The 26873-nt window shown below is 59.3% G+C and overlaps 1 protein-coding gene across 3 annotated transcripts; it reads left to right on the top strand.

Moving 5' to 3' along the window:
• Positions 1 to 2603: 2603 nt before the first annotated feature.
• LOC102067572 (START domain-containing protein 10) lies at positions 2604 to 22797 on the top strand. Of its 3 annotated transcripts, none has more exons than XM_014273689.3 (6): positions 2604 to 2951; positions 19790 to 19937; positions 20027 to 20130; positions 20221 to 20338; positions 21015 to 21067; positions 21942 to 22797. In XM_014273689.3, exons 1-6 carry the CDS (start codon positions 2907 to 2909, stop codon positions 22152 to 22154), a joined length of 681 nt encoding a protein of 226 aa, XP_014129164.2. In that variant the 5' UTR covers positions 2604 to 2906; the 3' UTR covers positions 22155 to 22797. The 3 variants fall into 3 exon arrangements, with proteins under 3 accessions (XP_014129164.2, XP_074408049.1, XP_074408048.1); XM_074551948.1 differs by lacking the exon at positions 2604 to 2951 and adding an exon at positions 15077 to 16412; XM_074551947.1 differs by lacking the exon at positions 2604 to 2951 and having other exon boundaries at positions 16274 to 19937.
• Positions 22798 to 26873: the final 4076 nt, after the last annotated feature.

The following is a 26873-nucleotide window of genomic DNA, read 5'->3' as shown; positions in this document are numbered from 1 at the left end:
CAGAGGCGGGGGCCGGCAGCATCCACCTCATGCCTTTTAATAAAACATGAATTAGGTGCCAAGGCGTATTAGATTCACTTCCCCGGTGACAGAAAATCAAAGGCTTCTCCCATCTTTTCTAGAGGCGCGTTCCTGATTGATCTGGAAGAAGCAGCTCAGTGCGAGGGAAGGAGTCTATACACACCGAAACAGCTCTTTAATTTCTTAATTTAATATCTGACACGTAAAGATTCTCATTAAGCCAGTCAATGAAGCCTGGAAATACAATTTTCGTGCAAACTGTCGCTATCATAACTTACACGAAACTTCAGCTGGTGCCCTGTGAGCGGTGTGATTAAAACCATTCATCTTCCCCTGGCAGCCGCCCGCTCCCGCACCCCCGGGCCGGCCCCCGCCCCGTGCCCACCCCGCAGCTCCGGGGGTGCCAGCACAGCGATGGGCACCCCCCGATGGATCCTGCGGGATGCGGGCAGCGCTGCCTGGACCGACAGGGAAGGACCATGGGCAGCTCCCACCGGGCACAGCATCCCCGAGCCAGGGAATCTCCCCCATCGAGGCATGCGCGGGAGGGAGAGCTTCCCAAAGACGCTAATTAGGCAAATTAATTCCTATTGAGTCGCAGCTCTTCGCTGCCTTAAAAAAGGGGGAGAAAAAAAAATACAGAAGCTACTTATTTCAGTGCTGATTAAATCCCAAATATTGAGACACGGATTAGAAGTGAGAGTGTTCCGTGGGAGGTGACCCCACAGCAGAAACGGTGCCCACCTGGCACAGAGCTCTGAGGTTGGCATGGGGACCTGAGCCCTTCTCCTCCTGCTCATCCCTCACATCCCCTGGTGCTGCTAGCACCAGTCAGGGACTGTGTCTGGTGGGTTCCTTCCTCCTCCACGGGCTGAGGAAGAGGATGGTGAAGCCATGTGGGCACAGGACACCAGCCTGGCACAGGGCTGAGCCTCGGGGTGCCCTCAGCCACCACCATGAGAGGGATCCGGGCAGGGTCCCATCCTCAGCAGGACCTGAGAGCGGATTCATCATTTTCCATCCCCCTCCCTGATCCAGCCCTGAGGAACATTTCAGCTCCAAGGAAACTCTAGGAATCTCCCAGCAGCTGCAAATCCGTTCAGGACACCAGGTTAGGAAAGAAAAGCCACCCGAGGGACTCTGCAAACGCTGCTGGATCTGTGTCACTGCAGTGGGAGCGGGGAAGTGTCGCACAGAATCCCAGAATTATTCCATTTGGGTTGGAAGGCACCTCAAAGTTCATCTCCTTCCCTGGGCAGGGACACTTCCCACCATCCCAGACTGCTCCAAGCCCTGTCCAGCCTGGCCTTGGGCACTGCCAGGGATGCAGGGGCAGCCCCAGCTGCTCTGGGCACCCTGTGCCAGGGCCTGCCCACCTCAGGGATTCCTGTGCCAGCCGCTGGTGTCCATCAAAGAGGAGCTGGGGATGGCATTGGGGAAAGGGACTCATTGGGCTGTGCAGCCCTTGGGACTCTGCCACCAGCAGAGTGCACCCCACAAGGTGCTGCCTGAGGCTGTTGGGTGTCACACGCTGTCCCCAAGCCCTGCCCTCCTGCTGGGGAGGGGACACATTCCAGATGGACTCCCCAGGGTCCAGCTGCCATGCCTGGAAACCAAAGGATGCTCCAGTAAGATGAAGAACAGGAAGAGCCTCGAGCACCACGATGGTCCTTGTCCATGGCACAGGGTGGGTGGGCACAGGAACCACCTGAAGGTGTCCAGCTCTGATCCCCAGGATGCCAGAGCTCCGTGCAGCTCCAGACCAGAGGGAGGAGGACGAGTGGGCACCAGCAGGGTCACCCAGCCCTGCCTCTTTGAGCGACTGTGACTCCAACCTGTGGGGTTCTCTGCTGCTCAGAGTGACCACGAGAAAAGTTCCAAAGTCTCTTTTCCCAGGCCGGTTCTCAAAGTCAGAGCTCTTCATTTCTCGGTCTCAAGGTTGCTTATTGTATCTTATCTATAAAAAATTTTCTCCTGCCCTGACAAGGTCCATCCAGCAGGACAGTTCCAGGCCCTCTGTCTGCCCCCAGGGCAGTGCTATGTCTTTATACTAAAAACTACAATATTTACAATAACTTCCCAATACCCATCACCTATGTTAGACAGTGAGCTTCTACTCTAAACCAATCCGAAAGTGCCACCATCACAGCAGAAGATGGAGGCCAAGAAGAAGAAGGAGAAAGGTTGGACACACCCAGATCCCTCCATCCCTGAATCCCCATACCAAAACCCCCAAAATCTTCTTTTCCACCCCGTGATAACTTCACTATCATTCTACTTAATTTGTCATGGCTTGCAGATCTTCATCTATGGTTGGTAACTTCCTCCATGGGTCATAATCAAACCCACAGGGGCATTTTGGGCTCTGTGCCAGGGTCTCTGAGCCCCCTGATGGGGTCTGGGCTGCTCAGGACAGCCAGAGGGATGTCCTGGGTTCCCACACCAACCCCTTGCTAGGGATCAAACCCGCACCCAGCTCACCCTGCACCCGAGGGGCACCTGGTGGGTGTGCCAGGGGCTCTGTAGGGCGCGATGCCCGCTCTCGCTCTGCCAGAGCCCTTCCCCGGTGCCCCTCCCGCGCGTTATCGCAGCCGTCGGAGCTGGCAGCTCCTGCCAGCGCTTCGCTGCCTGACGTCGGCGCGGCTCGGAGGCGCGCGTGGCGTGTTTGATGTCAGGATTACCGGCTGGCTGTATTGTAAATGCTAAAATGAAATAAGAAGATTAGAGAAGAAAAGCGCCGCTCCGCAGCGCGCCTGCCGATTGCCTCCCGAGGGCGGGGGGGCGACACGGCCCGCTGGCAGCCAGCCCTGCCAGGCAAGGGTTAAACGGGGCCAAGCGGCTCCAGAGGCGCTGGGGCTGCTGCCACCGAGCTGGGGGAGAGGTGGATGGAGCTCTTTCCTCTCCCAGGGTGCTGGGATTCTCTGGCTCACGTGAGTATTGATGCTGTCACCCCAGGTGGGTCCTGGCAGCCCCCAGCCCTGCATCCCCTGGGGCAGAGCAGGATGGGGTCACCTGGGCTTGGGTGGGTGTCTGCAGCCTGGCTGGGGGGGCTCTGCATCCCTCCCCACCCTGCTGCATCCCTGCCCAGGAATGAGGGCACGGCTGCTTCCCAGCCCTGGGAGCGAGTGCGAGGGGTTGGAGTCGCAGTCGCTCAAAGAGGCAGGGCTGGGGGACCCTGCTGGGGCCCACTCGTCCTCCTCCCTCTGGCCTGGAGCTGCACGGAGCTCTGGCATCCTGGGGAGCAGGGCTGGGCGCCTTTAGGTGGTGCCAGTGCCACCCCATCCTGTGGGGGAAGAGGCTTGTGCAGCCTCAGAGGGGGTGAGGACCCTCTGCAGGTCCTGTTAGGGTTTCCAAAGGGCAGTGTGGTGCTCTGTTCTCCCTCAGGACATTCCTGAGCCCAGATCCAGCAGGGAATGGGAATCAGGGATCAGGAATGTAGGAAACCCCACACCCCTCCTGCACCTCCTGCTCCCTCCACAAGCCTCCATCATGGTCCTGCAGGGAAAGAGAGATGGAAGGAGGGAAGGAGGGAGAGCTGGCACAGGGTCAGGCCCTCCTGAGCCTCTCTCCATCTCCTGCTGACAGCGCAGTGCCCCAGGCACCTCTGCTGGCACCTCAGGGCCCAGATCCACACACGCCAGGCTCTCCGTGGGCAGCATGGCAGGGGATTTCAGCAGCACCATGATTAGCCTTTGTTCTGAGCTGTGCCCTTGGCCTCAGCCTGGCAGAGCTGTGGGCTGTCCTGCTGGGCTCAGCGCTGGAGGAGGAAGATGAGCTGGAAGCCACACCAGGATTTTCCCTGCATTTTTTTGCACCGGTCCTGCAGCAGCATGTGGGGCACAGGGCTCAGCCTCACACGCAATCCCACATCCCTGCTGGCAGGATAAACCCTGGCCTCGCAGCTCCTCCCGGTACAGCAGAACATGACCTCACCCAGCTGGGGCCGGCTCATCCCTCTGGGAATGCCCGGGCTGGATACAGAGCCGGTGTGGGCAGCCAGGAGCATCCCAGGCACTGCCCCATCCTTCACCTGCTCAGGGCATCCCGGCAGCCCTGGGGCAGGCAGGACAGCACGAAGGGAACCGAACCTAACCTTCTCCTTTCCCTTTCCCTTTCCCTTTCCCTTTCCCTTTCCCTTTCCCTTTCCTTTCCTTTCCTTTCCTTTCCTTTCCTTTCCTTTCCTTTCCTTTCCTTTCCTTTCCTTTCCCCTTTCCTTTCCCCTTTCCTTTCCTTTCCTTTCCTCTTTCCTTTCCTTTCCTTTCCCCTTTCCTTTCCCCTTTCCTTTCCCCTTTCCTTTCCCCTTTCCTTTCCCCTTTCCTTTCCCCTTTCCTTTCCCCTTTCCTTTCCTTTCCTTTCCTTTCCTTTCCTTTCCTTTCCTTTCCTTTCCTTTCCTTTCCTTTCCTTTCCTTTCCTTTCCTTTCCTTTCCTTTCCTTTCCTTTCCTTTCCCGGTTTCTGGCCCTGTGCCCGCTCCATCCCGGTACCTTCTCTCCCGCATCTGTTCCCAATCAAAGCCTCATTCCAGCCCTCAGGAGGTTTTTCTGCTCCTGCTAACGAACGCTATTGTGTTCCCGATGTTTTCCCCATGTTTTCCCGAGCCCGGGAGCAGCGCTCGGGCCCAGCCGGTGCCAGCTCTGCTCACACACGTGCGGGGATCCTGCTCCTCTCCCTCCTGCCTGGATGGGGGTGAATCTATCCCCAGGGCGGGGCTGGAGCGGGGATATGGGGCTGGTACCCCCGGAGGAGGAGGAGGATGAAACTGCGGGTTTCACCCCTCTGCCCCTCGGTTTGGTGCCCGGGTAATGTCCCCACAGGGCTGCTGGGCAGGTGACACCATCACAGCACCCCCATGGCCCCAGGCCAGGCTCACCCAGGCTGCGCAGACCCCGCATCCCCCCGGATCTGCCAGGGATGGCCGGGGCTGCTCTGTCCCCTGCGGGACTCACCCCTCCCGTATCGCCGCGGGGCTTCTGTTGCTTCTGCGTGCCATTAATGAGCTTTAATTGCCTGTAAACACATCCCCGGCAGCGCCAGGGCTGCCTTGGGAGGGCGATGGAGTCGGGGAAAGGGAATGGGAAGAGGAAATCGTGGTAACTGTTGCTACGGCTGGAGCTGCCGTTCCCAAATGGGGCTGGGGCAGTGCCCACGAGGGGCCCTGGCACTGCCCAGCACCGGGCAGGGGGCACAGCACAGCCCCTGTGCCCGCCCTCAGTGCCACCAACCCTCTGTGCCACACGGGGCATCCCCCCAGAGCCCCCAGCTGGGATGTGTGGGGTGCCACAGAGGGACTGTGGGGACAGTGGGGTCCCTGTCCTGCCCTGCTGGCTGTGTTTGAGGTCCCATAGAGAGGCTGGGGCAGTGGGGAGGGGTCCCTGCCCTCCCCTTTTTGCTGTGTTTTGGGTCCCAGGGAGGGGCTGTGGGGCTGGGGGTGGTACCCTCTGGCTGTGTGGGACAGTCCCCAGCGGGTCTGTAGGGTTGGGGACAGTGGGGAGGGATCCCTGTCCTACTCCTCTGGCTGTGTTTGAGGTGCCACAGAGGGTCTGTAGGGCTGGGGACAGAGGGGAGGGGTCCCTACCCTCCCCTTTCTGCTGTATTTGAGGTCCCACAGAGGGTCTAACCCCTCCCTTTTTGCTGTGTTTGGGGTCCTACAGAGGGCCTGTAGGGCTGGGGGTGGTGGGAAGGATCCCACTCTCACCCTCTGGTCGTGTGGGAGAGTCCCCAGCAGGTCTATAGGTTTGGGGGCAGTGGGGAGGGGTCCCTACCCTCCCCTTTTTGCTGTGTTTGGGGTCCCACAGAGGGTCTGTAGGGTTGGGGCAGTGAGGAGGGGTCCCTGTCGGACCCCTCTGGCTGTGTTTGGGGTCCCACAGAGGGTCTGTAGGGTTGGGGACGCTGTGCAAGGGTGTCCCTCGGCTGTCCCCTCGCTGAACACACACACGTGGCACCGATAAAGCCTGCACAGGGGCTGGCGGTGCCAGGGGCAGGGGGCTGTAAATGCCATTTTCTAGCTCAGTGCCCTGTAACCCTCCCTGACGCCGGGGCTCCAGCACCACAAACAGCGCATTTTAATCACCCTGAGAGCTCCCTGCGCCCACCACCGCTCCCGGCCCTGCCCCCGGCACAGGATGGGTGGCACTGGGTGCCCAGCGCTGCTCTCGAGGTGTGGAGACTGATGTCACACCGGGGGCGTCACTCGGGACACATCCCTCGGGGCGGCGGGGCGTGGGAGGGGTCCGAGATGCCCGGGGATGGCCACGGGGACCTGGACAAGCCCTTGGAGGTACAACAGCACCAAGTGCTGGCTCTGCCCCGGGGTGGGAACAGCCCCTGGGGTCAGTCCAGGCTGGGAGAAGGACCTGGGGGTGCTGGGGGTGGGAGCTGAATCTGCCCCAACCCAGAGCCACCTGGGCTGAGCCCAGGTGTGGAAAGCAGGGCAGGAGGGATTCTGTCTCTGTGATGCCTTGTGAAGGCTGACCCAGAACAGAGACTAGACTGAGCTAAAGAATAAAGTAGGGGTTTATTAGGTCTCAAACAGATCCACCTTGGGCAGCACAACACAAAATGGGCACAAAATGAATGACAGGTCATGGGGGTCTCACATTTTTATCAGTTCTGCTCCATTTGCATATTGGAGCTAATTGTCCAATTCCAGCTTTAGCCCATGCAGTCCCATCCTGCTTTCTTTTCTCTCTTCAGTCCACGTTGTTTGTGCTCTTGGGCCTGAGATTTGGATCATTTGTCCTTGGTGCCCTGCTCGAGAAGGAATTGTTTTGTCTCCCTGCTCTGTGCAGAGAGCTCACCATCCCATAATATGAAGCCCAGACTTACACACTAAAGCAGAAAAAACCTGAAAAACATAAAAGCTGAAACCTGAGGCATCACCTGTGCCCCTGTGTCCAGAGACCCCACCTGCAGAGCTGCCCCAGCACAGGCAGGAGCTGGAGCTGCTGGGGCCGGGCCAGAGGAGGCTCCAGGATGATCCCAGGGATGGAGCAGCTCTGCTGGGAGGAAAGGCTGGCACAGCTGCCATTGTTCACCTGCACAGGAGAAGATTTGGGGGGAGCTCAGGGTGGCCTTGCAGGGCCTGAAGGAGCCCCAGGAAAGCTGGAGAGAGACAATTGACAAGGGATGGGGGGACAGGACACAGGGAATGGCTCCCACTGCCAGGGGCAGGGATGGATGGGATATTGGGAATGAGGAATTGTTCCCTGTGAGGGTGGGCAGGCCCTGGCACAGGGTGCCCAGAGCAGCTGGGGCTGCCCCTGGATCCCTGGCAGTGCCCAAGGCCAGGCTGGACACTGGGACAGTGGGAGGTGTCCCTGCGGTGCCAGGGGTGGGACGGGATGAGATTTATCAGCTTTCAGCGCTGCAATCCGAGGGAGTCTCACCCTGAGGGCTGGGTGTGGGAGCAGCGGGAGCAGCGGCAGAGATAAATTCCTGCCACAAAGTTTCTTTCGCTGCTAATTTTCTGATTAGGCGCTGTCTGATGCGGAGCTTACTCCGAGGCGGGGTAATCTCGGTAAGCAGCAGCACAGAGGGGCAGAGCCCCGCACTCCGAGCCCGTCACTGCTCAGGGGCTGACAAGCGCCGGCAGCGCTGTGGAAATCCTGTCTGCGGATGAGCCGGGAGGATTCTCCCGCTATCCCCCTAAAGCCTGCGTGTCACCTAGTCCAATAAAAGGCATTATCGGCAAGGTGGGATTTGGTTCTGGCGTATCTCGGGCCTCCAGCCCAGCCCCGGCTCGGTGATTTGCATGAGAACGGGGGGGTTTGGGTACGCTGGGTGCCGGGTGCTGCCTCCAGGGATGCTGATGGGAGGGGAGCTCCCGCCCGTTTCCATTCTGCCTTTTCACCGTTCCGTAGCCACCAGCCCTGTCCCTGGGTGGCTCCTGCCCTGAGAACAGCAGCAGCACCCAGCACTGGGTCTCAGCCCACCTATCTGCCTTCACTGGGGAGCTCGGGGGGCTCAGAGCATCTTTAAGGTGCCTCAGCTTCATCCTGCTCCATCCATCAGCTCAGGGTGATCCTGCACAGGGTGAGCACAGCCAGCTCTGGGGAGAGCATTCCCAGGCTGGGAGGAGAGTCTGGAAGGGCCTGCTGGGATTATTCCCCCAGAATGAAGCTCTCAAAGTGCAGGATGTCACTGTGGGGTGGTCCTGGCTGTGCCATGTCCCCTGGATCCTGCACCCTGCAGGAGATGCCACATCCCCAGGGATAGGGTGGGTACCATGGCACAGAAACCAGCTGTGCTCACACCCAGAGGGACACCAGCCTGATTCCTGTGCTGGCAGAGGATTCCATGCAAAATGAAGAGCTCAGGGCACAGGATGTCATTCTGGGTTGGTCCATGTCCCCTGGATCCTGCACCCTGCAGGAGATGCCACATCCCCAAGGACAGGGCAGGTACCAGCTGGTTGCTGTGCCCACATCGAGGGGACACCAGCCTGACTCCTGAGCTGGCAAAGGATTCCATGCAGAATGAAGGTCTCAGGGTGCAAGATGTCACTCTGGGGTGGTCCTGGCTGTGCCATGTCCCCTGGATCCTGCACCCCTGAGAGATGCCACATCCCTAGGGATGGGGTGGGTACCAGCTGGTTGGTGTGCCCACATCGAGGGGACACCAGCCTGACTTCTGAGCTGGCAGGGGACTCCCTGATGCCACCCAGCCTGTGCCAGCCCCAGGAGGAGGGCAGCAGGTACGGGCGGGCCTGGCAGTGGTGGGAGCACCCATGCCTGCAGCGCCCGGCTAATTTACTGTGTGGCTGCACGCTGCACCAGCCAATAACTTTGAAATGATGTGGAGATTTGCAGCCAAACCTTCTCATAAAGAGATTTAGGAGGGTGACAAAGATAATTAAACATCCTTCCCTGAGTATTGACTTGCAGCTGAAAGGGGAAAAAATAACTACATTTTTCACAGTCCTTTTAAATCATCCTGAGGCCTGGCTGGGCTCTGTGCAAATAAACCCTGGCCTGGCAGCCGTAGGGCTGTGGGTGCCAAATCTCTGCCTGCCAGCACGGGAATAACAACTGGGGGGAGCAGGGAGGAGTTTGGGGAACCCAGGGTGGGCAGGGAGGGATGGACCAGGACAAAGAAAAGGGGGGACGTGAGCCTGGCTGTCCTCAGAGCAGCGCTGAGGAGGAGGATTCAGCTAAAATAAGGAATGAGGGGTGGGAGGGATAGGAAAGGAGGGATGCAGGGTCACAGGACAGGGACAGGGGGAGGTGGCAGCTGCTGGAGGATATGAAGGAGTGGCTCAGGAGATGGATCACAGCATGGCTGGGGTTGGAGGAGACCTTAAAGCCCATCTCAGCCCAGCCCTCCAATGGATGGATGGAGGCTCATCATCTATGGGGCCTTCTGAGGCACCTGCAGTGGGACAGAGCTGCTGTGGGACCCCCAGGAGCTCCCCCATGCACTGAGAACACAGCTGAGGCCAGACCTCATCCCATGGATGAGCAGGACAGCCCCACCCACCCTTCCATGTCCCCGTGGGAAGTGCCAGCTCTGGGAATGTGCCTGGCAGCCTCCTGCCACACCCCCGTGCTGTGCCAGTGGTGCCACCCGGCTCTGCCCGCTGGAACCCAGTAGGGATGGGCACCCCAGGTGTGCAGGGTCCCGGCTCCAAGGACTCTGGGGGATGACCCCACACACACACAGAGACTTTCCCTGATCACCAAAACTCCCCGAGTGCCAACAAAAGCTCCGTGTTAGAGCTGGGGGTGCCGGGCACGGGATGTCCGTGCTGTCCCCGCTCTGTCCCTGTTCTTTCCGCGCTCTGTCCCCATTCTGGGGGGCTCTGGGTGCCCGGGGTTGAGGGGTTGGGCTGCTGGGATCTGCCAGGAGCAGCAGGGATGCAATGGCAGGGTGAGGAGGAAAATTCCGGGCGATTTCCACTCTATCCTCAGTTTAAGGGTGACATTTCCGGACAGAGTCCCCCCTCAGCCGAGGGGTGACATCAGAGCGGGACAGGGGGACGCTGCTGGTGGCAGCCCTACTCCTCGGTGTCCCTTTCCCGGCCGCTCCCGGTGCTGGCCGTGTCGCTCCGTGCGTGGAGCGCGGGGGACACCCGGTGGGCGAGCAGCACACTGCATGAGCGGGTACCCGGGCACGGGGGCGCTGGCATAGCGATGGCACCGTGTGCGACACTGACTCCTCCGGAGGGAACGGGGGGCACTGCCCGAGGGGTTTATGGGGGGTTAACCCGGATGGGGGCAGAGCTGGGGAGGCCCCGCAATCCCCAAGGCTGTGGGGGCTCTCTGGGGTCTCCCCAGGACTCAGTGGTTCCTGTCACTTTGGGATTTGGGGTCTCCCCAGGACTTAGTGGGCCTGTAACTTTGAGGGTTTGGCATCTCCCCAATACCTAGTGGGTCCTGTGACTTTGGGGTTTTGGGCTCTCCTCGGGACCTAATCTGTCCTGTGACTTTGGGGTTTTGGGGTCTCCCCAGCAATTAGTGGATCCTGTAACTTTGGGATTTTAGAGTCTCCCCAGCAATTAGTGGGTCCTGTAACTTTAGGTTTTGGGGTCTTCCCCAAGACATAGTGGGTCCTGTGACTTTGGGGTTTTGGGGTATCCTCAGGATCTAGTGGGCCCTGTGACTTTGAGGTTTTGGGGTCTCCGTAACACCTAGTGAGTCTTGTAATCTTGGGGTTTTGGGGTCTCCCCAGGACCTACTGGATCCTATAACCTTGGAATTTTAGGGTCTCCCCAAGACCTAGTGGGTCCTGTAACCTTGAGGTTTTGGGGTTTCCCCAACAATTAGTGGGTCCTGTAATCTTGGGGTTTTGGGGTCTGCTCAGGCCTTAGTGGGTCCTGTGACTTTGGGGTTTGGGATCTCACAGGGGCTCTGGGGTCTCTCCAGGCACTCAGGGGTCCCTGCACCCCACAGTTCCGGGTCTCTCCACATGTCTGGGAGTGTCTTCAGGAAACAGTGGGTCCCTGGAGTCTCCCCAAGGCACTCAGGGGTCCCTGCGGCCCTGAGGCTCTGGGGTCTCTCCACATCCAGGGTCCCTGCAGATTTGGGGCTCACCAGGGCTCTGGGATCCCCCTGAGGCCACGGAGTCTCTCTAGGATCTTGTCCCTGTAACTTTGGAGTCCCACTTGTGTCCCTGGGCTCACTGCAGCCCCAAGGCTCTGGTGGCAATGGGACTCTGGAGTCTCCCAGGGACCCCTGGGGGTTCTGCAGCCCCCAGGCTTTGGGATCTCACCAGAGCCCCTGTGGGCCCTGGCACTCCAGGGTGGTTGCAGCTCTGGGGCTCTGAGACAGCTCTCAGCTCCAGGGTACCTGCAGGGCTTTGGGATCTCCCCTGCAGCCCCAGTGTTTGCTGCCTTGCACCACTCCTGGCTCAGGATCTCCCTTTTCCCTGCCTTCCCTGCCTCTGTCTGTGTCCCTCAAGGATGCTGATGTCTCTCAGGTATTCAGCACCTTCCTGGGCCCACCCTCACCTCCCAGCCCCATCTCCTGGTGCAGCTCTGACCCTTCCTGGCTGCTCCAGTTGGGCTTCTCTGGGACAAGAAACTCTCAACCCATCTTTTGCTTTTTCTCCTGACTCTCTCATTCCTTCCCCAGGGGATAAACCCTGCAGGAACAAGGATCTGAGGGGAGTCAGGGCTGTGCTTCACATCAAGCCAAAGCAGAATTGTTTTCTGCAGGAAAAACATTTTCATTCCAATTTGCAAAGGCTTTCAAAGGTGATTCTCAGAGGAGAGGGAGCAGGAGCAGTCACTGCAGAGGGGATTGGATGTTCTTCTCCAGTTTTGGAGAGCTGGAAGCTCATCCTGCTGAGGCATCCAAGCATTAATGGAGCTGTGAACACCCACAGGCAATGCCCTGCAACCCCAGCATGGAAATCCCACATCCCAGCTCTGTAAACACATTGGAGGGTTTAAATGGACCTGGAGAGTGAAAAGAGGAGCAGGAGGAGGGAGGGAGCAGTGAGATACAGACAGGACAGAGCTGGGTGCTCCTCCCTGTGCCCCAAGCAGGGCCCCACATGCCCTGACCCCAGCAGGCTGCACTCAGGGCATGGAGGGACCCCTGGAGCTGCTGGTGTGACAGTTCCTGTGCCATCCCCACACAGGGACAGCATGGCCCAGAGCAGGACCCTGCTGCTCCAGCAGCCCTGGGCAGCCCAGAGGGTGGGGCTCCAGCCCAGGGTGGGACTGATGGGAAGGTTGGACCTCGAGGGCACATCACAAAATTGCCTCTGAGATGAAAGAATCATAATCCCAGCATGGATTGGGTTGGAAAAGACCTTAAATCCCATTCAGTGCCACCTCTGCCATGGTAGGGACACTTCCCACTGTCCCAGGCTGCTCCAGCCCCAATGTCCAGCCTGGCCTTGGACACTGCCAGGGATCCAGGGGCAGCCCCAGCTGCTCTGGGCACCCTGTGCCAGGGCCTGCCCACCCTCACAGGGAACAATTCCTCATTCCCAATATCCCATCCATCCCTGCCCCTGGCAGTGGGAGCCATTCCCTGTGTCCTGTCCCTCCAGCCCTTGTCCCCAGTCCCTCTCCAGCTCTCCTGGAGCCCCTTCAGGCCCTGGCAGGGGCTCTGAGCTCTCCCTGGAGCTTCTCCTCTCCAGGTGAGCACCCCCAGCTCTCCCAACCTGGCTCCAGAGGGGCTCCAGCCCTGGAGCATCTCCATGGCCTCTCTGGACTCACCCAGCAGCTCCATGAGGAGAAGTTAAACAAGATGTGACAGAGATAGTGTTAATGTTGTTAGCATTGCTGCACTGACCTTCCTCCTCCCTTGGGCAGCTCCCAGAGCACTCCCAGACCCAAACCTTGGCTCCAGAAGAGCCAAAGGTGATGGTGAAGGGGTTGATTGGAGCCCTGAGTGTTCCAGGTGGGCCATGGGAGCCCAGCTCAGCCCAGCTGTGCTATAACGGTGTTCACAGGGACCGAGGATGAGGGAAGAGATGAGGATGTTGACTCCATGTTTCAGAAGGCTTGATTTATTATTTTATTATGTATATTATATTAAAACTATACTAAAAGAATAGAAGAAAGGATTTCATCAGAAGGCCGGCTAAGAATAGAATAGGAAGGAATGATAACAAAGGTTTGTGGCATGGACTCTCTGTCCGAGCCAGCTGGGCTGTGATTGGCCATTAGTTACAAACATCCAACATGGCCCAATCCCAGATGCACCTGTTGCATTCCACAGCAGCAGATAATCGTTGTTTACATTTTGTTCCTGAGGCCTCTCAGCTTCTCAGGAGGAAAAATCCTAAGGAAAGGATTTTTCATAAAAGATGTCTTTGACACAGCTGGAGGTTTGCAGGGGGATGTGGTGGTGAGCAGCAGCTCCTGGCTGGCTGTGCAACTTTCCAGCTTGAGCACCAACCCAGAGCTGCTGCAGAAGGGAAGAAAGAACTTTCCATTCGAGTTTCCAGCTGGAAGAGCCAGGGAGAGAAATGCTGACACCTCCGAGGTGCAGAGCAGGGCTGGTTCCACCTCAGTGCTGCTGTGCTGCTCCTCCATGCCAGGACTGCAGTGCCCTCCCTGCTCTCACCCCATGGACACCTTGGGAGCTCCAGAGCCCCCAGCTTGGATCCCACCCACAGGAGGCCCCTCCAGGCTGTACCTGGGGACAATTTCCCCCTGCACAGGGACATACTCACAGCACACTGCAGGACGGGGCTGGACAGCTCTGGGCCATAAATCTGCATGGCCAGAGCTGCTCCACGGCCCCAAGGCCACCCCAAGGTCCTTCCAAGCTGGGATCTGCCCCTCCCCTCCATTGCAGCAGCTCCTTAATGGAGCGTGGCATTGCCAGCCCTGCCCTGGGTGGCACTGCCAGCCCTGCCCTGAGCAGCCTAGCCGGGTGGCACTGCCAGCCTTGCCTTGCCTGGAGCATCCCCAGCTGGATGGCACTGCAAGCACTACCCTGAGCAGCCTAGCCGGGTGGCACTGCCAGCTGTGCCCTGGGTGGCACTGCCAGCCCTGCCCCGGCTGTGGCACAGCCCCAGGGACAGCCTGGGTGCCCGGGGAGCAGCAGGGCAGCCTCAAGCAGCCTCTGCCCTCTGGGAGCAGCTGCTGCTCCCCAGGTGCCTCCCTGCTCTCCTTCCCAGGAGTTTGCCCCCATTTCTCAGTGCCCAAGGGATGCTTTCTCAGGGTCAGCACCAGGGCTGTTCCCAAAGCTCATCCCAGGCTGGATGAGGAGGGAGTTGCAGCCTGGCCTTGCAGGTGAGGCTGATCCAGGGGAAGGGGTGTGAGAGTGGTGGAGCGTCCTTCCAGGTGGGCTTCAAGAATCCCAAAATTCCAATCAAGAGAAACCTTGTGGACATCAACAGGATGGGCAACATAACCCCAGGTGTGAGGCAGGCTGGGGCCCAGGTGCTGAGCACGATCCCAGTGAGAGGTCCTGGATAAGGTTCTGGAGAGGAGAATGGACAAATGGACAGCACAGGAGGATGTGGCCCCAGCCTGGGTGCTCCTGGCAGCACCAAGGAACCCCAAGCCCTGTGCTCAGAGTGGTTCCCAGTCCAGGGAGAGATGGAGGGGCTGGAAAAGGAGCAGCAGATGCTGCTGGCAGGGCTGGAGCTGGGGGAGAGCTGGGTTGGGATCTACCAGCATCCTGCAGGTGCCCTGGGGGCAGAGCCAGTCCCTCTCAGTAGGGCACAACTGGTACCCAGGGACAAGGGACATTCACTGCAGCTCCAGGCTGGGCAGCAGAATCACTATTTCATCCTGGGGAGGTGGCACAGTGTCGCAGACATCTTTTCATGAAAAATCCTTTCCTTAGGATTTTTCCTCCTGAGAAGCTGAGATGCCTCAGGAATAAAATGTAAACAATGGTTATCTGCTGCTGTGGAATGCAACAGGTGCATCTGTGATTGGCCTCATGTGGTTGTTTCTAATTAATGGCCAATCACAGTCAGCTGGCTCCAACTCTCTGCCTGAGACAGAAGCTTTGTTAACGTTCTTGCTTTTCTATTCTTAGCTGGCCTTCTGATGAAACCTTTTCTTCTATTCTTTTAGTATAGTTTTAATGTAATATATATAACAAAAATAATAAATCAAGCCTTCTGAAACATGGAATGAGATCATCGTCTCTCCCCTCATCCAAGAACCCCTGTGAACACGGTCAATGCACAGCTGTGGCACTGAGGTGGGCAAATCCATCCTTGCAGGCTGGGCTGAGCCCTGGGTGACGTTTCCTGTGCTCATGGTGGCAGGGGGCTGGACACCCCGGGGGTGCAGTGTGACAGTGTTCACAGGGGTCTTATGTTGAAGAAAGAGACAAGAATGTTGACTCCATGTTTCAGAAGGCTTGATTTATTATTTTATGATATATATTACATTAAAACTATACTAAAAGAATAGAAGAAAAGCTTTCATCTCAGAAGGTTAGCTAAGCTAAGAATAGAAAGGAAAGAAAGATAACGAAGGTTTGTGGCTCGGGCTCTCTGTCCGAGCCAGCAGACTGTGATTGGCCATTAATTAGAAACAACCACATGAGACCAATCACAGATGCACCTGTTGCATTCCACAGCAGCAGATAACCATTGTTTACATTTTGTTCCTGAGGCATCTCAGATTCTCAGGAGGAAAAATCCTAGAGGAAAGGATTTTTCATAAAACATGTCTGCGACAGCGCAGAGCGCTGTGAGCCCAGCAAGGCCCACCTTCCCTCACGAATCCCTTCCCTCCAAGCCCCGGGGCGGGCTGAGAGCCGGGCCCTGTGCGCTGGGCCGTGCCCCTGCCTGGCCCACATCCCTCTGCTGCTCCCGGCATCAGCTGATCGCTCCGGGCAGCCGCTGCTGCACAGTCAGGCACACAGATTGCGGGGAAGCGGCCAGGGGACAGCAGGGTGGCAGCCCGGGGGGCTCGGGGGGCCGGGGGCAGCCGTGCCCTGAAAGCCGAGCCACCTGCGCGCTGCTACCTGCTGAATAATAGAGGAGCTGCCGGCCAGCCCAGAGAAATGTGATGCTGCTGAGGCGGCCCGGGAGGACACCCGAGCTGCTGCCGGAGCTGCGATAGCGACTGCAGCCAAGAAGCTCCCGGCCCCAAGGAGCTCCCGGCCACAAGGAGCCTCCAGGCCCCGCGGGCCGCCCGCAGCGCTCGGCCCGGCCTGCCCGGCCCGCTCCGGGGGCTCGGGCTGGGGCTGGCAGGGCGATGTGAGCTGCCCGGGCACCCAGCGAGCACAGAGCTCCAGGGCAGGGCCGGGTGTCCCGGGGGGTGAGGCAGAGGCTGCCCGCAGGCAGGCAGCAGCTCAGCCCCATGTCCAGAGGAGGGGAGATGGTTTATATCCCCGATGACTCCGACTTCAGCTCCTTCAGGGATCAGTGCGAGAGCCTGGAGGGCTGGCACTGCCGCTACAACAAGGCTGGCGTGACCGTGTGGAGCCAGGGCCAGGAGGAGAGCTGCACCGTGCAGAAAATCAAGGTAAGCAGAGCTTTCCCTACCCCAGCCGTGTGCCCAGCTGCTCCCGAGGGTCCCTGGGGGCTGCCCCGTGCTAGGGATGCCAGCCCGGCCTTCCTGGGGGTGTTTCTGCCCCGAATTCCAGGGCTGGCAGGGTTAGAGCCGAAGATGCTTCCCGGCTGCTGCTCTGGCTCCTACTGCCGGCCCGGGGCTTCACCCGGCTGGATCTCCCATCCTGCTGCTCACCTGGGGCTGCACCCGCTGAGTTCCCCCATCCTGTGCTCACCTGGGGCTGCCTCCTGTCCCCACAGCATCCTACTGCTCACCTGGGGCTGCCTCCTGTCCCCACAGCATCCTGTGCTCACATGGGGCTGTCCCAGATCCCCACAGCATCCTGTGCTCACCTTGGGGCTGCACCCGATGGGATCCCCCATCCTGCTGCTCACTGGGGGCTATCCCGCTCTCCAAACTGCTGGGATCAGTCACATTATAGAGATGGCCCTGCTGGAGCCCCCAGACGGGCTCATGGGATGTGTCCCCAGTGTCCCTTGCCTGGCTCTGCAGTCCCCTCCCATCCCCATGGGTGAGATCCTGTGGCAGCCCCAGGTGCTGTTCTGGGAGGTTTGTCACCTGCCAGGGGCTGGAGCTGGGGTGCTGCAGAGGGACAGGAGGTTCAGCCATCCCTCAGGTACCTTTTGGTTGATCTGCACAGCCGCAGAGGCACTGCCAGGTGACCCTGGGCACGCCAGGAGGGGCTGCAGGGGGCACGGGGTGAGCCCAGGGTGGGCATCCTGGACTTTGGCTTTTCTGGCACCAAGAATCCCGACCCCTGGGCAGGGATGGGACCTGCCAGAGTGAGGAGAGGCAGAACATCTGACCTGCATGGCAGCTGCAGAGAGCATTCTGTTCTCCATGCAGAACATCCGAGCTGCAGGGCAGCCCAGCTGCTGGAGAGTGTTCAGAATATCCGAGCTGCAGGGCAGCCCAGCTGTTGGAGAGCATTAGGGTTAAGGTTAGAGTTCACCCAGCAGTGTCACCACAGCCCCGGGGAGGTGATGAGGAGGGGGAAAGGCTCTGGAAGAGGCTCTTGCCCCTGCAGAAGCTCTCCTGCAGCTGGGACATGAGGAGAAGCTGGGCACTCACTGCTGCCCTGGACAGAGACCCTGCAGGGCCAGGGTCTGGAGCAGCAGTCTCAGCAGGGCTGCAGCTCCAATTCACATTTCCCTGCTGCTGTGAGCCAGGAAGAGCTTCTGCACCTGGGTCAGGGAGCATTTAAACCAGCTGGGCATGCACAGGATTAAGGGGTGCTGAGGGGCCAGGCCAGCACCTCTCTGAAAAGTCCTGGTGACTGTAGCAGGTCCCTGACCTGGGAAGAGGCAAAAATCCCATTTCTGTCCCAAAAGGAAGCTCCAGGGTGTCACTGTGGGCTGCTGTCTCACCTCAGTCGCTGGGAAGGACACGGAGAATGTGCTCCTGGAAGCCGTGTCCTGAAGGAGGAGGGCAGCGGTGACAGCAGCAAGGACCTGCCAAGGGTAAATCCTGCCTGAGCAGCCTCTGCAGGGAGAGGTTGGCTCTGTGTCTGTGGGCAGATCCAGCCTTGGACAGGGCTTCCCATGGTGAGATCTGGACTGGAGAGGTGGATGCTGCTCAGAGTGACCAGGACAGGCTGGCAGGAGCCCCTGGAGCCCAGCCTGGCATGGGGGCTGCAGTTCTATCCCCCCTGCCACCACTGACCCCACATGCAGAGGGGCTGCAGCTCTGTCTCCCCTGCCACCGCTGAGCCCACAGGGATGGGACCCCAGAACAGGTAGGTCTGGGGCAGTCGGGGAGCATCACCAGCCTGGTTCAGGGCAATCGTGGGGGTTTCCCTGCCCTGGAGAGGACCTGGGCACGGTGCAGGTGTTGGCACTGCCCAGAGCCCCTTTCCCATAACATGGGATGCAGCCTGAGCTGCACAGCTCCCTTGGGATCAAGAGAGCCTCGGTGTGTCCATTAACCGAGAGAGTTAATTACCTCAGATTCCCTGAGCAGCTGCAGCTATGGATTTTTCCCACGCGAATTCCCTGTGGATGGGTCTGGGCTCTGTGCTTTGCCCATCCCTGCTGCTGTGCCAGGCAGGGCCGTTCATCCGAGCCTGCAGGGGGTGGTGCACAGGCTTTAGCGGAGAATTTGGGGCTGCAAGGCTGCGACGGTCCCTCTGTGACACCCAGAGTTTCCTGGAGGCCCACGAGCTCCACTTGCAGCTGGAAAATTCCCTCACCCTGCAGCAGCAGCACCTGCAGCCCCCGCTGCAGGCAGGGAGGGGAGAGCAGGAGGAGCGGGCTGGGTGCTGCCACCCTCCCCCGGTGCCCTGGGCACTGCAGCACATCTCCGAGCCGCCCTGGGCACGAGTCCATCCATCCCCAGGGAAAGCTGGCCCGAGATTGATGGCACCTGCCACGCTTACAGGGCCATCTCCGCTTACACGGCGCCTCATCAAAGATGCAAGGGCTCTAACGAGGAGCAGATGACATCTCCCTCCTGCCGGCGCTCCGAGGAGCAGGGCGGCCGCCTTCATCAATAATGCACGGCTGGCGCAGCTCCGCGGCTCCGGTTACAGCCGGGCCCGACAGCCCCGGGGAGCGGACACGAAACCCTCCGGGAGAGAGCCCAAACACCCCCAAGGAGTGGCTCTGAAACCCCCCTAGAGTGGGCCTGAAACCCCCCGGGGGTGGACACAAAACCCCCCTAAAGTGGGCCTGAAACCCGCCAGGATAGGACCCCACACCCAAAACTACCATGAAGTACACGGGCACACCTTTGTTTGCCCTGCAAGGACATGGGGTAGGGGACAGGCACCAAAGCCTGGACCAGAGGGATCATCGATGTGAGGGTCATTCCAGCCCCGCGGTGGCTCCGGGGGTGTCCCGCAGCAGGGACTGTCCTGCATCCTCCATGGCACAGGGACACGGGACAGCCCAAAGTGCTCATGCCATCCTCCATGGCACAGGGACAGGGGACATCCCGAAGTGCTGGTGCCATCCTCCATGGCACAGGGAAACAGGAGAGCCTGAAATCCTGGTGCCATCCTCCATAGCACAAGGATATGGGACAGCTCGAAGTCCTGGTGCCATCCTCCATGGCACAGGGATATGGGACAGTCCAAAGCCCTGGTGGATCCTCCATGGCACAGGGACAGGGAACAGCCCAAAGTCCTCGTGCCATCCTCCATAGCACAGGAACAGCCCAAAGTGCTGGTGCCATCCTCCATGGCACAGGGATGTGGGGCAGCCCGAAATCTTGGTGCCATCCTCCATGGCAGAGGGACAGCCCAAAATCCTGGTGCCATTCTCCATGGCCCAGGGACAGGGGACAGCCCAAAGTGGGCACAGCCCAGGCTGGTGCTGCCCCTCTCCCCACAGACCCGCATCTCGTGCAAGGATGTCCCTGCAGAGACGCTCTATGACGTGCTGCACGACACCCGCTACCGCAGCAAGTGGGACTCCAACATGATCGAGACCTACGACATCGGCCGCCTCACCGTCAACGCTGATGTGGGATACTACTCCTGTGAGCACCCCCGAGACCCTCGGGCCCCTCCCCAGCCTCCTGAGTGTGTGTGAGGCCGTGGGGCCGGGGCTAATGGGATCTGCCCGCAGGGAAGTGCCCCAGCCCCCTGAAGAACCGGGATTTCGTCACGCTGCGCTCCTGGCTGCCCCTGGGCAATGACTACATGATCATCAACTACAGCGTCAAGCACCCGGTGAGCCCTGGCTGCCCCCAGGCCTGGCAGGGCTGTCTGTGGGCACAGGCAGGGCTGGGCAGGCTCTGAGGTGCTGGAATCTCCCCACAGAAATACCCACCCCGCAAGGATTTCGTGAGGGCCGTGTCCCTGCAGACCGGGTACCTGATCAAGGCCAACGGGGACGGCGCCTGCATCCTCTATTACCTCACCCAGGTGGACCCTCGAGGTGAGTGCCCCTCACCCAGGGCTCACCCCCCTGGCTCTGATTTTATATTATGCCACTTTTGTTTTCCCCCCTCCCTTCTCCAGCCTAAAAAGGTTCCATCTGTCTGCTAATCTCTGATCCTCCCAGTCGTAAGAACTACTGTCCAGTCAGTGGAACTCAAATTTTAGTTTGTAGGATCATGGTTTAAAGCCTTTGGGATCCTGCGTGTCACCATATGCGTGTCTCTGCTATGCAGATTTATTGTATGTCTTTTAATGCTGCAGAATTATTTCCAGAAGGTAAGCTCAAGGCTTTCCAGAAGGTAGGCTCAAGCCCAGGAGTCATGTAGGAAAACACGGTATTAATTAGAAAAAGAGTAACTCTGGCCTGGTGTTCTGCATCTGCAACAGTCACAATCTTCTATCAATTCAAAAGTAATACAACTACTTTTATAGAATAACCTCTTTTTCAAAATCCAACGGCAGAATTAGTTCCACAAACTCATTCTGAAGCCCTCCCATCATCGCTACATTATCTATGCATATCCAGATAGCTCTCCACCACCCAGGCACCTGGGAATGGGGGCAGCCCGAGGATGCAGGGGTGCCCACGCCAGCCCTGGGGGTGCTGCAGGCTTGTGGTGCCTCCCCTGGGGCTAGGCCTGCTCCTCTGGTGACAGAGCTTTGGGCTCTTGCAGGGTCGCTGCCGAAGTGGGTGGTGAACCGCGTGTCCCAGTTTGTGGCACCCAAGGTAAGGAGGGGATGGGGGTCCTGGGAAGCAGGGATGCGCTGCCCAAATTACCGGGGGGGGGGGGGAAGGGTGGGTGACCCAGGGCTCTGAGGAGGGATGCAGGATGACCCAGAACTCATGGAAGGGTGCTGGGAGACCCAGAGCTCACAGGATGGGTCCTGGGTAATCCAAGGCTCTCAGGATGGGTGCTGGATGACCCAGAGCTTGCAGAATGGGTGCTGAGTGATCCAGAGCTCACAGGATGGGTCCTGGGTAATCCAAGGCTCACAGGATGGGTGCTGCATGACCCAGAGCTTGCAGAATGGGTGCTGGGTGGTCCAGAGCTCACAGGATGGGTCCTGGATAATTCAAGGCTCTCAGGATGGGTGCTGGGTGGTCCAGAGCTTGCAGAATGGATGCTGGCTGGTCCAGAGCTTGCAGAATGGGTGCTGGGTGATCCAGAGCTCACAGGATGGGTCCTGGATAATCCAAGGCTCACAGGATGGGTGCTGGGTGACGCAGAACCTGCAGGATGGGTGCTGGGTAATCCAAGGCTCTCAGGATGGGTGCTGGATAATTCACGGCTCACAGGATGGGTGCTGTGTGATCCAGGGCTCACACCCTGGGTCCTGGGTAGTCCAAAACTCTCAGAATGGGTGCTGGATGACCCAGAACCTGCAGAATGGGTGCTGAGCAATCCAGGGCTCACAGGATGGATCCTCAGTGATGCAGAGCTCCCAGGATAAGTGCTGGGTGACACAAGGCATGCATTGGGCACGTTGCTGGGGCAGCCAGGCCCCTATCCCATACCAGCACTCCAAACCCTGCACTGGGGTGCTGGGAGCTGTGCCCACAGCCCAGAGCAGCCCAAACCCCATCCCTGCTGTGCCCTCAGGCCATGAAGAAGATCTACAAGGCTGGGCTGAAGTACCCGGAGTGGAAGCGGCGGCATGACCCCGGCTACAAGCCCTGGGTGTACCCAGAGCAGAACACGCTGCCCAGCGTCAGCCTGGCCGAGCTGTCCGTGCAGCACGCCGAGTCCCTGGAGAACATCGACGAGACTGGCCTGCCTGAGGAGCACCTGAGCACCAGTGACCACGAGGCCTGAGCCCTGAGTCCCCTCGGCACCCAGGCTTGGCACCCAGGGGGCACAGCTGGGAATCTGGGCTGTCCCTGCTTCCCCAGAGTCAGATCTGCTCTCCAAGTCCTTCATCGTTGACCCCTCTCCCTACCCAGGCACTGGGAAATGTCCTGTGGGATCTGTGCAGCCACAGGGGCTGGGAAGAGGCAGGGTGGGCACCCTGGTGGTCCCTGTGCCCATAGAGATGTCCCTGCAGGAGACAGAGAGGGCAGTGGGTGTTCAAGAGCTTTCCTGGCACCTGGATATGTCTCTGCCTCTCTATGACCCTCAAAGGCCCAGAAGAGGGGGGGGTCTGTCAGGGTCCTGCCCAGGCTTTGCAGCAGCACAAGGTTTGCATTGACCCTGTCTGGCCTGCCCGAGGTCAGGCTGGACCCACTGCAGCCCTCCACACCCCTCCCAGCTTAGTGTGACCCCCTCCCCATCTCAGGGAGCCCTACCAGGCCCTCTGCTGAGCACCAGGCTCACCTCTGCAGGCTGGCTCCAGCCCAGCTGGCTCTGGGGACCCCTTCCCCTGCTGTTTGTGGGGTCCTGGGCCTCCTGTGTCCCCACTCCCCCAGTGTTTGCCGCTGCTGTGGTTTCTGGCACAATAAAGGGGTTGGTGTGTGTGAAAGCTCATGGGGCTGGCACAGCATGGGGAGGGGGCTGGCACAGAGCCCACCCAGAGCTCTGAGTGGGACAGGAGGGCACATCCACACAGCCCCAGCACCTGGCGTGGCCCTCAGCAGGGACAGAATGGCCCCAGCAGGACAGGACAGGACAGAGGGATGCAGGGCTCTGCGCCCCAGCAGGACAGGACAGGACAGAGGGATGCAGGGCTCTGCACCCCACGGGAGCGTGCGTGGGCAGGGGGCAGCTTCCACAGGACAACGGGAAGTTGGTCTAGACAGGCACTGCTGTGGGAATTCGCTGACAAATGAAGGATTTTCCACCCACTCCTCGCCCCCACACCCAAGGCAGCTGCTGGGCTCTGTCCCCAGCTGGGTTTGAGCAAGGTCAGTGCAAATGGGGGTATCATTGCAGGTTCACCCCCACTCTGACCCAGCTTCATCCCCCTGGGTCCACTCCAGAGCTGCCCTGTGCATGCTTCCCCCACTCCTGGAGCTTTTCTCCACCCCAACATGGATGCCTGCTGTCCTCCTTCAGCAGGGGGGTCACAAATGTCCCCTGCTGCCTCGGGGGACATCACACACACACACAGAGTGCTGGGAAGGGGACAGCAGGGTCTGGCTGGCTGTTGGGACAGCTGGATCTGGGGCTTTGCAGCAGGGCTGGCTGCACAGAAGCCACCTCTGCAAGGAAAATGTGGAAAACAGGGGCAGGGGATGTGCAGCTCGCACCTTGCAGTGACCCAGAGGTGCTCCCTCTCCTCATGCTGCTCCCACCTCTGGCAGCACACGGGGATTATTTCACCTGTTAAAAGGCACAACCCAGCCCCAAATTGCCCCAAAACCACTCTGGCAGAGCTGGCAATTGTGGAAAATCACTCCTGGGTGCTGCTCTGATGGGGCAAATCCCTCGAGCCCGGGGGTGCTGGGGTGCAGACCCTTCCCCTGCAGGAAGGAGCCTCATCCCTCATCCCTTGGCACTCCCGGATGTTTCCCTGCAGGATCCAGGCTGCGGCTCTGCCGGGGGTTATATTTAGCCAGCCCTGAGTGGGAGTGAGGAGCTGCAGCCTGAGCACCGAGAGCCCTGCAGGGAGCCCCAGGGAAAGCTCTTCGGGGCCGGGTGACACCTCAGCCCGGGATGTGGCACAGGAGTGTCCCTGTCACCGCCCGCATCCAGCACTGGCTCTGGGAGAGCTCCTGACCCCCAGAATGAGCAGGGTGGGACCGGGGGGTGCCGGCAGCCCCAGCACGGTGATTTCACCTGGAACGAATGACTTCTGTCATTCGTATCAATAAATCCCCCCTCTAACCACTTAAGCACAACCCCCTGAACCTGACCATGAACTTAAGCTTCTCTGACCAGTTTTCAAGCCCATCCTTCCTAGGAATCCCATTAATCCTCATCTCAACAACATTTCCAGCCCTCCTGCTACCATCCCTGGATAACTGATAAATCACTAACTGACCCTCAACCCTCCAACTATGGTTTATCAACCTAGTTACAAAACACCTAATAATACCCCTAGACAAAAAGGACACAAATGAGCCCTGATTTTAACATCCCTTATAATCTTCCTCCTACTTCAACCTTCTAGGATTACCAGGTTTCCTGCGGCACAAACAGGAAAGGGACCGGCCACCGGCATCCCCATGGGGTGGGCAGGGTGCGGGGGGCTCGGAGCCCCCCGGGGGCCCTCGCTGGGGTTTTGGGGGAGCGAGTGGTTCAGGGCTCGGTGGGACCAGCGCCAAACATGCGGGGGCTGCGGCCCCGCACGAGAGCCCAGCTGGGCGCTCTTCCTGCCCGGCTCCGAGCGCGGAGGAGCCGCCTGTGAGCAGAGGTTGGAAAGGAAACGGGAAGCTGCTGCTGGACGGGAGATTAGCCCGAGGCAGTGATGTCAGCCGGCCCTGATGGATCAGGGGCAGCGGCAGCATGCCACGGGCCCCATCTGGCCACACTCCGTGTCAAACGTGCCCCTGCTGGGGCAGGATGTGACTCCATCCCTGGATCCTGTGATTTGTGACTCCTGAGCTCAGGGATAGGTCTTGGGCAGCTTTCTGCCCCACCACCCAGAGCAGGACAGCAAGGAGCCCCCCCAGCAGCCTCATGGACTGGCCTTGAGCCGGGCTTTGGCCTGGAGAGGTCCAGCAGATTTCCAGGACTCCAGTTTCCTCCTCCCCAGGGGCTCAGCTCTCTGCCATGCCCTGCAGACCCTCAGGGTCAGTCCCAGCCCCACATTCCCAGCTGTCCAGTGTGGTATTTCCTCTCTAGGGATGAGCCTTGAGTGTCACTCACCCTTCCTGCTCCCCAGAGATGCTCCCACCATCAGCCCTCATATGAACTGAGTGGCTGGGGCTGAAGGTGAAGCAAAATCTGCCCCAGGGTGCAGAAAAACTGATGGCTGGGGATGGATGGATGGATGGATGGATGGATGGATGGATGGATGGGCACCTGGACACAGGAATCTTGAGGCACAATGTCATCCTGGGTACTGCCTAGAGAAGGGAAGGATCCTTTCATGCTGGAAGGCTCCAGCCTTCACTTTGATGTTTGCTTCCTGCACCCTCTGCCAGCATCTTCTCAAAGCCCAATCCAGCCTCAGGGGGCTTTTCTAATCCTGCCCATCTGCCTCCTCCTGAGAGCAGGCATGACCTTCCTGCTCTGTGACCATGGCAGGACAGGGCTCTGTGCCTCTGCCCAAGCATGCTGCTGTCTAAATATATAAATATAAATATATAGCTATAAATTTAAAAATAACTATAAATATAATTCTAAAACAAAATATAAATGTAAATGTAAATATAAATATAGGTATAAATATAGATATAAATATAAAATAAATGTAAATGTATCCCATCAGCTGGCTGGCAAACACTAGGAGTAAGCAGAGGCTTTGAAAGCTGCTCTGCAGTACATGGGCTGATAAAAATTCCTTGGGAAACCTCCCACCCCTGTGCCCTGCCCTGGTGCCCTGCTGTCCCTGCTGTGCCCTGCTCCCCTCCCTGTGCCAGCTCTGGGGTTCTGGGGTGGTGCCATGGCTGGGGGATGTCCTGGGTGGGTTCTGGGAAGGAGCACTCCCCCTTGGGAACCAGGTGCTGAGCAGGGGCTCCTTCTGTCAAGGGAACAGAGCTCCAAACCCTGGAATTCAGTGACTGTGAGGGAGAAGGGAGCAGTGGAGAAGGTTTTCTGCACCAAACTGGCCTATCAGCATCAGCAGGGTGTGGGAGCTACACCCTGTCCTTGGGCACACCAACCCTGCCAGGACAGTGATCTGCCATGGTGAGGACATCCCAGAGACAACTTCTCCCTCCCCTGCTGCCCAGCCCTGCCCTCTGGGCAGCAGGGAGGAGCACTGCTCCCAGCAGCAGGGTCTGAGGACTCCCAAAAGCACTGCCAGTGGGTCAGGGAGGGATCCTGTCCCTGTGCCCAGCCCTGGGGACACCTCTGGGCTGATCCTGCCCCTGTGCCCAGCCCTGGGGACACCTCTGGGCTGATCCTGTCCCTGTGCCCAGCCCTGGGGACACCTCTGGCTGCTGTGTCCAGCTCTGGATCCTCAGCACAGCAGGGCCAGGAGCTCCTGGAGCTGAGCAAGGGCTGGAGCAGCTCAGTGCCCAGGCAAGGCTGAGGGAGCTGGGGCTGCTCAGCCTGGAGAGGAGCCCAGGGAGAGAGAGGGGCCTCAGCCCTGGCTGGCCCTGAGTGTCCTTGTCTGTCTGTCCCTGTCTGTCTCTGTCTGCCCCTGTCTGTCCCTGTGTCCCAGTGTGTCCCTCTGTCCCCCGTCTGTCCCTGTGTCCCAGTCTATCCCTGTGTGTCCCAGTGTGTCCCTGTGTCCCACTCTGTCCCTGTGTCCCCACTCTGTCCCTGTGTGCAGCTCAGGGCACCCCAGGCTCTGCTCCAGGCCCAGCCATGGCCCCAGAGCCACGGGCAGGGCCTGAGCCCAGGAGCTGCCCCTGCCCAGGAGGCAGAACTGCTGCCCTGGCAGTGCCAGCCCTGAGCAGATGGTGCAGGGGCTGTGCAGTGTCCCTGCCTGGGGACATTGCAGAGCTGTGAGCACACCCTGCTGTGCCCTGGGCTCTGTCTGAGCAC

Source organism: Zonotrichia albicollis, chromosome 15 (assembly GCF_047830755.1).
Source record: "Zonotrichia albicollis isolate bZonAlb1 chromosome 15, bZonAlb1.hap1, whole genome shotgun sequence".
Classification (NCBI taxonomy): Eukaryota; Metazoa; Chordata; class Aves; order Passeriformes; family Passerellidae; genus Zonotrichia; species Zonotrichia albicollis.
Note: the sequence above shows the minus strand (reverse complement) of the source record. Positions and strands in the feature narration are given on the sequence as shown.